At 43.0% G+C, this 14,935-nt stretch overlaps 1 protein-coding gene across 3 annotated transcripts in view; it reads left to right on the top strand.

The window, feature by feature from the left end:
* Positions 1–6,221: 6,221 nt before the first annotated feature.
* hexb (hexosaminidase B (beta polypeptide)) overlaps positions 6,222–14,935 on the top strand; it is a 38,984-nt gene continuing 30,270 nt past the window's right edge. For all 3 annotated transcript variants that reach the window (XM_084324539.1, XM_084324537.1, XM_084324538.1), the window contains exons 1-6: positions 6,222–6,569; positions 7,439–7,611; positions 8,954–9,019; positions 10,214–10,260; positions 10,438–10,548; positions 13,711–13,812. In XM_084324539.1, the coding sequence (XP_084180665.1) occupies positions 6,271–6,569; positions 7,439–7,611; positions 8,954–9,019; positions 10,214–10,260; positions 10,438–10,548; positions 13,711–13,812 (798 nt within the window). In that variant the 5' untranslated portion in view covers positions 6,222–6,270. The remainder of the gene's footprint in view (positions 6,570–7,438; positions 7,612–8,953; positions 9,020–10,213; positions 10,261–10,437; positions 10,549–13,710; positions 13,813–14,935) is intronic.

The raw sequence follows: 14,935 nt of genomic DNA, 5'->3' as shown, positions 1-14,935 counted from the left end.
AAAAATCAATAATACACCTGAGTGATGTCTAGTAAAAAAAAAAAAAAAAAAAAAAAAAATGTTGGGCCCCCCCCCCAGTGCTGGGCCCTTGGAATCATCCTAAGCTACCCCCCCCCCCCAGCTACGCCCCTGGGTGGTGGTGATGGTGATGATGACGAAAAAGAAGAAACCATGAAAATCACTTTCTTCTTCTTCGTTGTAATCATCATCATCATCATCATCATCATCATCATCATCATCATCATCATCATCATCATCATCATCATATTATTATTATTATTAGGCTATTGTTATTGTTGTTTTTGTTGGACAAAAGTACTATTAAATAGTAAATAGGTCACAGTAAACTTCTGTCTTTTCTATTAAACAATACCATAATAGTGCAAATAGTTATTTATTCAATCAGTGCATGAAGCCGTTCCATCTTCATGTGTTTATTTGTAGCACACATTGCTTTTGCTTTTGTTTACCTTTCGGTCATATCTGGATGTCTACTAGTGTACGTCATTTCAATTATGTATTTAATCTGTGTCTGACCCAGACCTCTTGGTCACTTTCTGGTCAGACGCGTGTGTGTCTCTCTATAAACTGATCTCTGTGGAAACACTGATATTAAACTATGTTCTATGTTTTTTTTATATATATACAACTGACTATACAGTTCACTGTCATGGCTCATTTAAAATATTCCACAACAGTAATTATAGGGCTGTATCCCAGGGAGGGCAGGGGGTTCTGGTGAGGGTGCCAGTCTAGAATTTAACAGTCTATTGTCATGCCATTTCATCCTGGGGGCCATGGTTTGTTCATCTTTATTGTTTGTAACATATAATATAACTGATATGGCATACATACAGACCCTCATCTACACCTTTGATGTTTACCTGTTTACCTTTCTCATATTCATATATTCAGTTAATTATATAGTTTTTGCCCTCATTTTTTATATTCAGATCTAATTGTATTGCTTAAATGTATGTCATTCTACTATTAACCTGCCCATACATATACCCCCCCCCATCCTGCTATTGACAAATGTCCCCAGGGGGATCAATAAAGGAATATCTTATCTTAAATTGAGGTTAGCGGTTAGTAGTTGAGGTTAGACATGAGTTATTCAGTAAGGTTAAAGGTCACTCAGGATTATGTCTGGGTCCTGTCTAAAGTTTTTGCCAATGGCGCAATACTTTATCCATTATGCCTACATCATACATGCCTAACCCCTGGAGAGAGGCCAATCGTTCTGCCGTAATGTAATCACATGGGAGCTTCGACATGCAGTTTCGGCTCCTTTTCCTCACAAAAAGCCAAAGTCCCAGACGATACGTTCATTAGACAATTGGTAGAACAAACAACAACCACTCAAATTGTAGCCAACCCCTGTGCACAGACGATGGCGTTGGTCGGTTGATGATTTGTTGGAGAAATGCCTGTCAAAATGGCGTCTGCATTTTTTCATTCAAACTGCTATTCCCTTTCAATAAGAGCCAATAACGAGGTTTTTGCATTCAAATATTGCGCCAAATCTCGACTACTGCAGTGCTGTGTGAAATCGGATCATTCTTTCCATTTGGGACTTGTGAGTTTTTAACCAAAAGGCAAAGGGTGCGCCGTCACTTATTGGGAAACCAATGCACCGAAGGGTCTTGTGGTGGATTTTTGACGTCTCTAGGGATGGTTAAATGAAATACAGAGACAAGAGATTGGCCTTAAATCAGAGTGCAAACCACCAGGTTCTCCACGGACATCCAGCAGCCTAAAACAGTGTCACACTGCGAATTAGATATTCTGAAATAATAAAACAGGAGCAGAAAGAGACAGCCGGAATACTCACGTTAAATGAATACAATACAGGTTTATTGGAAAAGAAAATAATACAGTACGCCCATACGGACGGACTTTCAGTCTGTCAGAGTGCATATTCACAGGTCTGTCAGAGTGAAAGTGACAAAAAGCAAAGTGTCATGTGTTTTAACACAGTGGAATAGAGACGCCTTGCTCGTCTCTGATTGGGTTGGCTTTATATGGTCATTTAGGGAGTCAAATGGAATGGGCTTTTGAGGAGGGCTCGCTGCGGCCTTGGATGCAAGCGTTATCTGGCCTGCTCTGAATATAATGAATGGATATAGTGTTTTAACAGTTTTTGAGAGAAGGATAACATGACTTCACGATCAACCCTGTTGTGGGGATTAAGAATGTGAAATTACCCTTCACATTTAAACAGAAATCCTGACCTCACAAATAGAGGAGGGGGGGGAGGAGGAGGAGGAGGGAAGGAGGAGGAGGAGGAGGAGGAGGAGGAGGAGGAGGAGGAGGAGGAGGAGGAGGAGGGAAGGTGGAGGAGGAGGGGATGTGAAATTACCCTTCACATTCCCCACTTTGTGCCATTTTTGGCACATCCTGGTAATTTCAACCATCAATATCACTAAACCACAGTCTCAAGACACCATACAGAACATCAAATCAATCAACATTAATACATCATAATGTCATACTTGGCTAAGTAGGACGATAATTCCAAGCAGGTAATTGCAAAATGTTGCATCCTTAGGTACAATAAAAAAAATAAAAATAAACATAATAAGGTAGAACAATAACTCTTGAGAAAGAAAGAAGAGGGGGAAAAAAGTTCAGGTGCAAATTGAAAAGGGGAGGAGTCCCAGGCCGGGGACAGATTGGTCGCTGGTGCCTTATAAAGCGCTTCTCAGTGACCCGAAGCGCCAACAGCAGTTAATAGGAAACAAAGAACAAAGAAAATAAAATGGCAGTCTTAATATAAGTAGTATTTTCAAACTCTGAATATGTACCCATATCTAAATCAGAAATTTGACTTTTTAATATGCACACTGGCTTCCCTTGTTGTCGTCCTCAGTAGCAGTCAGGTGTCTTCCCACTCCTTCACACACAGAACGATATATATCTGTTGCAAGGAGGCTGGATGCCGTTGAGTACAGTAGCAGTCAGGTGTCTTCCCACTCCTTCACACACAGAACGATATATATCTGTTGCAAGGAGGCTGGATGCCGTTGAGTAGAGTAGCAGTCATCTCCCCATAGTTGAATACAGCAGCATACCAGGTGCAGGGAGTAGGGAGGTAGGATATTCGTAGCGGGCGTTGTTTGTACAGGCCGGGGCCGTCGTTGGCGTGGTGGGGTAGGTCCTACTTATGCAAAAGGGCTTGTATTGCCGACTGGGGTGCGTGGTAGGGGTTCCTGTGGATCCCAGCAGCGGTGCGTTCTTATCTTCGTGGCAGGGCGGGGCTATCGCACAGGGAGCTTAGCTGGAGTTCCTGTCCCAGTTGCCCTCCCAGGGCCTCCACTGATCCCTGGGCCCCGCTTCCGTAGCACCGGCCCTGCTGTGGTGTTGCCATATCATGCGAGATGTTGAGCAGGCGGTTCCTGTTGGACTTGGGACTGAACCTGATTAGGTTGTCGTCGTCCTCCGCGGGTTCATATGGGTATGGTGGCTGGTGTGCCGGTGGAGATGGGGCCCCTAGGTGGTGTGGTTGCCCAGGGACAGCGTGGCCCTGCAGTGGGAAGTACGGCCCTGGTGCATATTCGTTATCTTCTTTCTCCTGCGCTGAGAGAAACGCACCATCCTCCCCCTCACATTCCATAGATCTGAGTTCCACAGCATTGATTAATACTGCATCTTGGATGTCATGCGTCGCGTTAATGAGATTGCGCCGGCCAAAGGAAAAAAAAAAATAAAAATAAAAAAAAAATAAAAAAAATTCAAACATGGTCAGTGTGTTACATGTCTGGATATACAACAGGGAGGTAGGGACTCCCTCATAGTTGTACTGGCTGGAAACAAAGAGAAAAAAAACTGTTTACAGTTAGCTGTCGCCCAAGTTGAAACATGTGGAAATAGTGACCACCAGGGGTTACAAGTTGTAACATGCAATCAAATATCAAAAGGAATGACAAATCCAACTTTAGGACGCTGGTATTACAAACGCTGTGATGGCGGAAAGACAAGTGCCTCAATAAGCTGTATAAGACAGTGTCTATGGAATTTAGAACATTTGAATAGCACTTATATTCAAAAGTGCTTGGAATAGAGGCCAAAAAATAAATAAAAAAATGCCTAACTGCTGTGCAGTGGCAGAGCAGGTATAACATTGGAAAAGCATGATAGAGATAAACACAGATAGTGACCAAAGCCTTGAACTTATCGCATTGTCACATACATAATCAATAACACAGATAGTGACCAAAGTAACCAGGGTTGACTTCTCGCAGTGTCACATACATAATCAATAACACAGATAGTGACCAAAGCCTAACCAGGGTTGACTTCTCGCATTGTCACATACATAATCAATAACACAGATAGTGACCAAAGCCTAACCAGGGTTGACTTCTCGCAGTGTCACATACATAATCAATAACACAGATAGTGACCAAAGCCTAACCAGGGTTGACTTCTCGCGGTGTCACATACATAATCAATAACACAGATAGTGACCAAAGCCTAACCAGGGTTGACTTCTCGCATTGTCACATACATAATCAATAACACAGATAGTGACCAAAGCCTAACCAGGGTTGACTTCTCGCAGTGTCACATACATAATCAATAATACAGATAGTGACCAAAGCCTAACCAGGGTTGACTTCTCGCAGTGTCACATACATAATCAATAACACAGATAGTGACCAAAGCCTAACCAGGGTTGACTTCTCGCATTGTCACATACATAATCAATAACACAGATAGTGACCAAAGCCTAACCAGGGTTGACTTCTCGCAGTGTCACATACATAATCAATAATACAGATAGTGACCAAAGCCTAACCAGGGTTGACTTCTCGCAGTGTCACATACATAATCAATAACACAGATAGTTACATTCAGACGGCCCCCCCCCACTCCTGCTTACCTAACTCGCCGCGACGCTGCATGTAATGCCCGTGGAATGCCGTCCCGACCAGCCAATGCAGACAGACAATTCCTCACTGTCCCAGACGTGGCTGTGTTGTAGAGCGATGAAGAGCCCGTCTGCACCGGCAGGATCGGTTGGCATCCCCGCTTCAGACACCAAGAATGTGGTGGATTTTTGACGTCTCTAGGGATGGTTAAATGAAATACAGAGACAAGAGATTGGCCTTAAATCAGAGTGCAAACCACCAGGTTCTCCACGGACATCCAGCAGCCTAAAACAGTGTCACACTGCGAATTAGATATTCTGAAATAATAAAACAGGAGCAGAAAGAGACAGCCGGAATACTCACGTTAAATGAATACAATACAGGTTTATTGGAAAAGAAAATAATACAGTACGCCCATACGGACAGTCTGTCAGAGTGCATATTCACAGGTCTGTCAGAGTGAAAGTGACAAAAAGCAAAGTGTCATGTGTTTTAACACAGTGGAATAGAGACGCCTTGCTCGTCTCTGATTGGGTTGGCTTTATATGGTCATTTAGGGAGTCAAATGGAATGGGCTTTTGAGGAGGGCTCGCTGCGGCCTTGGATGCAAGCGTTATCTGGCCTGCTCTGAATATAATGAATGGATATAGTGTTTTAACAGTTTTTGAGAGAAGGATAACATGACTTCACGATCAACCCTGTTGTGGGGATTAAGAATGTGAAATTACCCTTCACATTTAAACAGAAATCCTGACCTCACAAATAGAGGAGGTTGGGGAGGAGGAGGAGGAGGGAAGGAGGAGGAGGAGGAGGAGGAGGAGGAGGAGGAGGAGGAGGAGGGAAGGTGGAGGAGGAGGGGATGTGAAATTACCCTTCACAGTCTCTTCCGCCTAAAACCCTAACCGTAACCCTAACCTAACTCTAAGCATAACCCACTTCGAAAGTTCAATTCAAGTTCAATTCAATATGAATTGAAAAGGGACCCTGATGTAAACAAGACAAAAGTCTTTCTCTGGTCTGCATCCCCTTAACAATTGTGTGAATTGAGCCGTACTATATTGTACCCATTCTGTAATCTGTTAAATAAAGTTTTCATTCATTCATTCAAAGAGGGCCAAAGCATAACCACTTTGAAGCAGAGATTATGTACAAGGCGGAAGAGACCCTTCGGCGTTAAACCAATCAGAGAGGGTCTTCGCTGTACGCGGCTAGCCAATCAGAGAGCGTCTTCGCAAACAAAGTCTACGGGGAAAAAATCACGCCACTGTCTCTTTAAACATTTCGCACACAGTACAGTACTTCCGCGTTGATAAGCCCCGCCCACTTAACTCCAGCGTTGTTCAATAATAACCAGCTCCACTGTCTCCAGTCACTCTGTATCTCCTCCACTGTCGACATGACAGCAGCGACACCGATGATGAAGGTCGCTACGCTGTTGCTCCTCACAACACTTGTTATTATCTGCCATGGCTTCCAATACAATAATGATCTTCTCTGGGACCAGGAGGAGGACGACGAGCCGCTCGACGCCACGGCGGATGGATCTAAACACGGGTCGCTGTGGCCGCTGCCGCAGAAGGTGCTCATCTCCGCCACGGACTCATTCAAACTCAGTAGTGCCACTTTCCAAATAGTCGACGCCAGGGAGTCGTCTGCAGGCTCCAGCTGCAGCCTTCTGCAAAACGCGTATAGAAGGTAATTGTTGTTGGTATTGATTGATCACGAATAGTTTCTCTTCATACTGTATGTTCTTCACGAGGACCTAATATAGGTAATGTAATTTCCTTGACAGGAGAATGTCGCCCCCTGTAGGTTGTGTTGATAACGGTTTCTCTGCAGGTACCTGTGTATCATACCTGTATCACTGAATGTACATATTAATAAACTCCAACTCTGTGCATACATGATTAGTACTATTACTCAGTAGTACTGATTTATATATTGTATATACCCAGTTAATCACCTGTCCATTGTATATTACTATCCCAAAATGCCATATATATAAATATACTGTATATTCACCTGTCTGTACATACCTGTATTGTATATAATCCTTTTTACATATCTGTACATAGTGATACTATATCTATATGCATGTCCCTTACCTACTCTTACTAGTTACACTGCTGGCCAGTATGACTTACTACCATACTGTCTTTATACCTGTATCACTGTAATGTTCACACTACAACTCTGTACATACATCTGATTAGCACTATTACTCCGTCAGTAGTACTCATTTATATATTTTATACACATTGTATATTACTATCGCAATTTACTGTTACATTTGCACTCTGGTTGGATGCCAAGCCTATTTTCGTTGTACTGTAATTGTACTGTACATGATGGTGTAATGGAAATGTTATCTATGTCCAATCCATCTGTGTTAAATCTCTGTACACAGAATTAATTTAATATAGGTCAACTAGTATAACAGGCTCATGTCATGGCTCATTTTTGAAATATTCCATAACAATGGCAAACATTGTCGCCCCGTGTTAGGCTGTGTAGGTTGTGTTGTTGTTGTTGTTGTTGTTGATAAACCGGTTTCCCCGTTGCAGGTATTACCAGTACACGTTCGGCAGTGCGAGGACGCAGCAGGCCCACAACAACAACAACAACAACAAAAGGAGAGGAGCGGGAGGCCCCCCCGAGCTTTCAGGATTACAGGTGATGATCACGTCGTCGGACTCTGAATGTGACGGCTACCCCAGCGTGACATCTGACGAGTCATGTGAGTATAGCAGCCCCACTTCCTCATTGATACACTAATCCCGGTTTGTCTCTGTGTGGGAGAGGGATAAGTAGCTGTTGTCGTTGGGGGGGGGGGGGGGGGGGGGGGGCCCACTGTAGGCAGATAGATCTGTCTGGTTGCCAAATTTCCCTCGTGATGAAAGTATTTCTATTCTGTTATCCTATGTGCTATGTCACACTCGTGTGTGTGTGTGTGTAGAAAAACATTCTACAGTGGAACACAGCCAGGTCTAATGGCTCCTATGTCTGCAGCGTTGGAGCCGGATAATAAAAGTCTGCTTTTTCGAGTCCCATACGGCTCTGCCTGCCAGTAGAATTGGACGTTACAAGGACAAAGCCAGGGTTAATAATAAGGTTAATCTAACGGAAAAGTGGTCAAACCACCTGAGCCTTAAATACTGTCCCGGTTTTACACTGCCCCTTACCAGGCCCTGTGAAGACTACAGACTACAGAATAGAAATAGAAATACTTTACTCACCCCGAGGGAAATTTGGCAAATGTAAAATGTAATGTACAAAACAGATTTTAGGGGTGGTCCAAGGAAGAAAGATTAATAAAGGCTTTAAAATGCTTTTATGATTATATGTATGTAACGGAGGTACCGCAGTATATCCACAGTCACGATGGTACAAGTAGTTCAGTGGCTGTGGATGGTAAGCGGTACTGCAAGTAAATTCACTCCCCAGAGGCATCCAGACCCGGAAGCAAGAAGTGAATTCACTTCTTGCTTAGTGGTCTGTGATGCCGCCCGCGACGCGGGTGTCCGGGGTTCAACTCCCACTCAGGGCGATCCCTTAACAGGGGTCGAATCGACTAAAACACAACGCAGACAAGATCACACCGGTCACATGTATATAATCTATGTTAGGATCTATGGGTAACAGTACTGTATATTTGCATATCGTATATGTCACAAATGTAACAGTACTATATACCTGTATGTCATGTATGTCCCTATGTCATGATGTCGTCATGTATGTTGTGTGTATGTCATAAATGTCACTATGAATTGAAAATGGGGGACCCTGATGTGAACAAGATGAAAGTCTTTCTCTGGTCTGCATCCCCTTAACAATTGTGTGTATTGAGCCGTAACTGTATTGTACCCATTCTGCAATCTGTTAAATAAAGTTTTCATTCATTCATTCATTCATTCATTCATTCATTCATTCATTCATTCATTCATTCATGTTCCTCTTCAGTTCAGGATGAATACAACTGTTTGGGGAGGTTCCTTGAGACTTGTGGAAACATCATATTCTAATCCCTGATGATGTCACACCGCCGGTTATACACTTATTTAATTTGTCTGTCTCTACAGACGAGCTCTCGGTGGACCAGCCCTACGCGGTTCTGAAGGCGCCGAAGGTCTGGGGAGCTCTGAGAGGTGGGTGGAACTGTTCAGCGGTTATTGAACACAGTAAGCGCTGGCTACACATAGACCAACACGTGACCAGTGATTATTACAGTGGTATCATGACCTAAGATAAGATACGATTATATGCCTTTATTGATCCCAGCCTCGGGGTAATTCCGGCATCATAGCAGCATGGGGGAGGGGGGAGGTACAGGTATGGGCAGGGTAGTAGAAGAAAGACATAAGTATAGGCAATAAAATTACAAATTAAGAAGTGAAAAAAAAAATCACATCACATTGTAATTTGTACTCTCATTCTACAGTGACCATATATATATTTATTTAAAATATATAATTACACATGCATAAAGCAAACCATACAATGTATTATAAAGTAATTTATATCTATCATAGTATGGTTATATATATATTAAGGCTGTCAAAGTTAACGCGATATTAACGCGTTAACTCCCGATTCTATTAATGCCACTAATTTTTTTAACTCAAGATTAACAAACAAAAAAAAAAAAAATTTTTTTTTTTTTACTAGACTTCACTCAGGTGTATTACTGATGCTCTCATTGATACTATGTTTGTTTCTGAAGTGTGTGTGTGTGTGTGTGTGTGTGTGTGTGTGTGTGTGTGTGTGTGTGTGTGTGTGTGTGTGTGTGTGAGATATAGAGAGAGGGGGGGTGAGAGAGATGAGGAAGGGGCAAGAGAGCTGGGAGAGAGTGTGAGAGAGAGAGAGGGGGGGTGTGTGATTAATCAGCCCTTGTGTGTGTGAATGTAACAAGTTCCTAACGTTTTCTTTCCCCTATTATTTCATGCACACTTTATTCATTGTTTTAAATTATTATTTTCTTTTAAGTTATTTTGTGCATCACTCTGTTTTGAATTTGATGCAAATTTGCAATGCATGAGGGTCATCCTTTTGTGTTAAATGGCTGCATAAAGCAAGCATTTGTTGACTCGCATGTTGATAAGAGTATTACAACTTGGAACTTGAAAAAGATCCGTTTAAGGTAAAAAAAAAAATGTGATTAATTTGCGATTAATCGCGAGTTAACTATGGACAATCATGCGATTAATCGAGTTAAATATTTTAATCGTTTGACAGCACTAATATATATATATAAATATATATATATATATATATAAAAGAGATTTACAAATCCTGTTTTGTTCCTCTTCGATTCACTCTGTGTCTTGCTCCATTTTCATTAGGTCTTGAGACGTTCAGCCAGTTGGTTTACGAGGATCAATATGGAGCTGTAAGTTTGCCGTATCTGCTCTTCCTTAATCACACTGAGGAAGAGGAAGTTATTCTTCTTCCTCTGTGTGCATATGTATCTCGGTGTCGTCTTCATATTATTCACGAGAACTACTTTCCACCAAATGTGAGCCTGCTTTTGACTCCCGGTGGATCACTCTGTTTTGTGTCCCGTCAGAAAAGCATCAACTCCAGTCACGTCAGTGACTTCCCGAGGTTCTCGCATAGAGGCATCTTATTGGACAGCTCTCGTCACTTCCTGCCCGTCAAAGTCATCTTGGCCAATCTGGTACGTGGGTTTTAGGCTCCTCCTCGTTCCGAATCACAATCGGAAAGGGGTCTTTATTGCAGTAAGTTTGCACATACAAGGAATTTGTTTTGGTCGTTTGGCGCATCGACATTAACAGACGATTCAAGTAGAATAAAATCAAATGGAATATATAAACTAAATTTGAGTAAAAAATACTATATAATATAGGACAGGGCTGTACAGTTGTGCAGGGTGTAGTAGAATATACACACTCAATTAGAATAAGAATACAGTGGAATAGAATATGTAGCAGGGCTGTGCAATTGTGCAGTATTGTGGAAAAAGTATGAACAGTGTCATGTTCAGATGCTCACAGTTTTGAGTATATATATATAGTCCAGGAAGGGTGTGTTAATGTAACAATGATTATATTATCAATATGGAGCTGTGAAATTAAACATTATTTAAAATTGAAAAAAAAAAATATATTTATATATATAAAACAAATACTACGGTAACCTTCTTACTGTCCTCTACGGTCATGCACTCCTCTCAATATACTAACATACACCCAACACTGTAGCACTCAAGTTTGAACACTTTAATGATCATTGTTACTCAGCTGATAGAGCCGTGCCCCTTCCTGCCGACTTGTCGTACACAAAACTTGTAAGTCGTTTTGGATAAAAACGCCAGCTAAATGACAATGTCAAATGTAAATGTGTTATATAAGGAGCTGATTTCTCTTAGAACATTTAAAAAAAACCTTGTGAGTAACTTGGAATCAGCCTCATGTCGTTCTTGCTCCTGCTTTATATGAAAGGCCCATTATTTAACTCTATTGCTCTGACCAGATTGTATCTTGTCTATCTGTTATTCATTTGGTATTGTTTTATTGTGTAATTTTGCATTGTCTGTTTTAACTGTTGAAATTCAATGTTTTAAGCTGCTGTCTTGGCCCTTGGATTGTGTTTTGCGTTGAGATCAAAATGTTGTTAAATTTGCTAGGGCTGACCCCTATTAGTCGATTAGTCGACTAATCGGTCGAAAGGAGTCGTAGTCGACTGGCCAACCTCTTAGTCATATATTAAAAAAAAAAAAAAAAAAAAAAAAAAAAAAAGGCCTAGAAGCGTGGCTAACGCTAATGGCACGCATACCAGAGGCTAACTGCCTACGAAAACAGGCACAGAGGCACTGAAAGAGGATTTCACCCATCTAATGAACACACTAGACTAGACAAATATCAAGATGTATCCATCAGTGGACCAATTACATGCTTTTGCAGAGGACAAGAAGCCTTCCGTCGACTCCTTCAGACATTAAGCACCCCACAGCCCAAATGGAATGACAAATTTTGGCCAATCATAGTCGACCATCCAAATCCTTAGTCGGGGACAGCCCTCCTTCCGCTATATCTATTGGGCAATCCAATGCTATGGCCTTTGCCTCACTTATTGCCAGACGCCTCATCCTACTCAACTGGAAGGCAGCCACTCCCCCTTCACATTTGCACTGGATGAGGGATGTTATGTCTCTCATACACATAGAGAAAATCAGATTCACAACACAAGGCCACACAGATACTTTCCACAAAACATGGCAGCCCTTCCTACTTAATTTCAAAACCCATATGACCTAAGTCCCTTCTCCTTCCAAACCTCAGACCCCATGACCCCCTCCTTCCCCCACCTACCTTTCTGACACCGCTAGACCACGTATGGCTGGGAGATGGCATTGTGGTGGTCTTACTACCGCTGAGGGTGTTAAATTTACTTTCTAAACTCTGCTGCCCGCATGCTCACCTCCACCCGTCGTTCTGATCACATCACCCCTGTCCTCCACGACCTCCACTGGCTTCCAATCAAATACAGGATACATTTTAAAATACTACTCATCACATTTAAAGCCCTCAACAACCTTGCCCCTCCCTACCTGTCCGACCTCCTCCACCGTCACACGCCCACCCGTCGCCTTAGGTCTGCAGATGCCAACCTCCTAACACCTCCCACGACCAGGCTCCGGACCTGGGGCGACAGGGCCTTTGCTGCTGCTGCCCCCTCCCTCTGGAATGCCCTCCCCAGCCATATCCGTGATGCAAACACCCTGACATCTTTTAAATCAGCCCTCAAAACTCACCTTTTCAATCTTGCTTTTGACCTCTAATTCTGTCTGTGTTATTTTATTTTTGTCATGTATTATTTTTATTCTGTTTTTGTTCTGTTTTTTTGTTTTGCCATAGTTTTGTCTCTCCTACCCATGTAAAGCGTCTTTGAGCACCTGGAAAAGCGCTATATAAAATAGATGTATTATTATTATTATTATTATAACTATCTGGAAAACATGCTACCAGAATGGAGAGTATTACTTATATTATATTATTATTATTACTGTTTTTCTTTTTTATTGTTTTTTTTCTTCTAATTATAAATTTTTTTCTTATTATTTCTTAAAATTTTACTTAATCCCTTTTTGCGTAGTTTTTTTTCTGTCACGTCTGTATTTATGTTTAATAATTATTTTTGGCCCACTTTTTCTCCTCTTTTCTGTGATTTTTCTCCCATCCCAATTTCCTCTCGTGCCAATTCTCCCTCCCCTGATCGTTGCTCGCATGTGCCCCCCACTGGCCGGTCGTAAGGAGGATAGAAGCCCATCACATGTCCCCTCCGATACATGTGGAGGCAGCCAGTCACTTCTTTTCACCTGCCAGCGCGGACTCTCATTGGCGAGGTGCAACGTGTGGGAGGCTCACACTGCCCCCGCCATTTTCCTGTCTTTGCTGTGAAAATTGCCCTGACCGACCTGTAGGAGTCGCTGTTTTACAACGACCAGATTACCACCCCCATCGACTCTCCTCCCGCTGACTCTGCCAATTGAGTCAGTATGACGGCCGGCCCAAGCCGGAGGCAACGCTGACAGCCGGATTCGAGACCGGTGTCTCTTGCGTTGGTGACAAGCACAATGTCCGCTGCGCCACCCAGCCGCACCTATTTATGTTTAATTATAATTTTTTTAAATTTATGTCTTATGTGTATGTTTGTTGTCGCTCTCCTTGGGTGGGATGGGGTGGGGTTAGGGGATATGAATGGGCAATGAAATGGAAGATGTATAATTGGAATGTACACATTTGCATAAATTCTTCTAATAAAAAAAGATTAACCATAAATGTCCTTACATTTTCTCGCCTGCTTCTCCCGCACACAGGAAGCCATGGCGATGAACAAGTTCAACGTGTTCCACTGGCACATCGTGGACGACCCCTCGTTCCCCTACCTGAGCCGCACCTTCCCACAGCTGAGCCAGCAGGTCAGCGCGCCGGTCTTACCAGGAGCCTTAAAGTAACATGGGAACATTTTGGGAAATTAGCTTACAGTCTTCTCCAGAGCGAGACGAGAAGATAGACACCAGTTTCCTCTCTGTGCGTTCAGTAGAAAGCTGTCTGGCTGCACGTTAGCCTAGCTTAGCACAATGACTGGAAGCGGACAGTGCCGGTTAGCCTAGGCGTTGTCCAACTAACACCTCTTTCCCGAAGGCTAACCGGCACTGTCCGCTTCCATTCACCTTTTTTAACTAGCTTTTAAATAAATTATTATCTTTATTTTATTGTCTTGTTTTTCGTTATTTCTATCATTTTAACTTAAAGCCCAACCTCCACGTTAAACCCTACTGATCAATTATGGGTAGTTTACATCATTGGTATATAATTTCATTATTTATTTTTTTCCATTTGACACCGGAAATGCCACTCTGAAAGAGTTAAAAAGGTCCATGCACGAATAACATGCACGCGCAAATCAAAAAAGCTTATCAAACGCCGACGTCACAACAGGACAACAGGTGCATATTAATGAGCCGAATCTAAAAGCTTATCAGACGCTAGCACCTAGCACGGCCGTGACGTCACTTCAGGAAACGTATGCCTTATGTCCGTCCGGGTCATAGTACTAGATCAATGGTGGCTCACTCGGTGCATCACAGTTAGCCTATATCTCCGCTGTCCCTGCTACACGCAGTCGGGACCACTACACTCACTGACGTTAGCCTATAGCCCGCCGTCCCTGCGGGTGGTTCTCTCCTCTTTGTGTGCCCCCGTCCCCGCGGAGGAGCTTGTGGACTCGACGACGGCGGCGGCCGCGGGGCGCCGGAGCCCGCAGCGCTAGTTAGCTCATAGCTATCGTGTAACACTAGCCTTTACGGGCTCGGGCGCCCTGCGGCTGCCGCCGCCGTCGCGTCCATGGGCCCCCCGGCAGGGCACCCGTGGGGACGGGTCGGGGTGTACAGAGAGGAGAGAACCATTTTGGGTCGGCCGTTCATGCCGGCCAGCGAGCCGGATGTCGGGATATGTTGTTAGCACAATAGCTACCAAGCTAAGCTATGTTATCTACTAACGTTATAAACACTATGTGTACAACGACACAATGATTTACAT

Source organism: Notolepis coatsorum (genome assembly GCF_963971535.1).
Source record: "Notolepis coatsorum genome assembly, chromosome: 11".
Classification (NCBI taxonomy): Eukaryota; Metazoa; Chordata; class Actinopteri; order Aulopiformes; family Paralepididae; genus Notolepis; species Notolepis coatsorum.
This window is presented reverse-complemented; position numbering and strand designations above follow the sequence as displayed.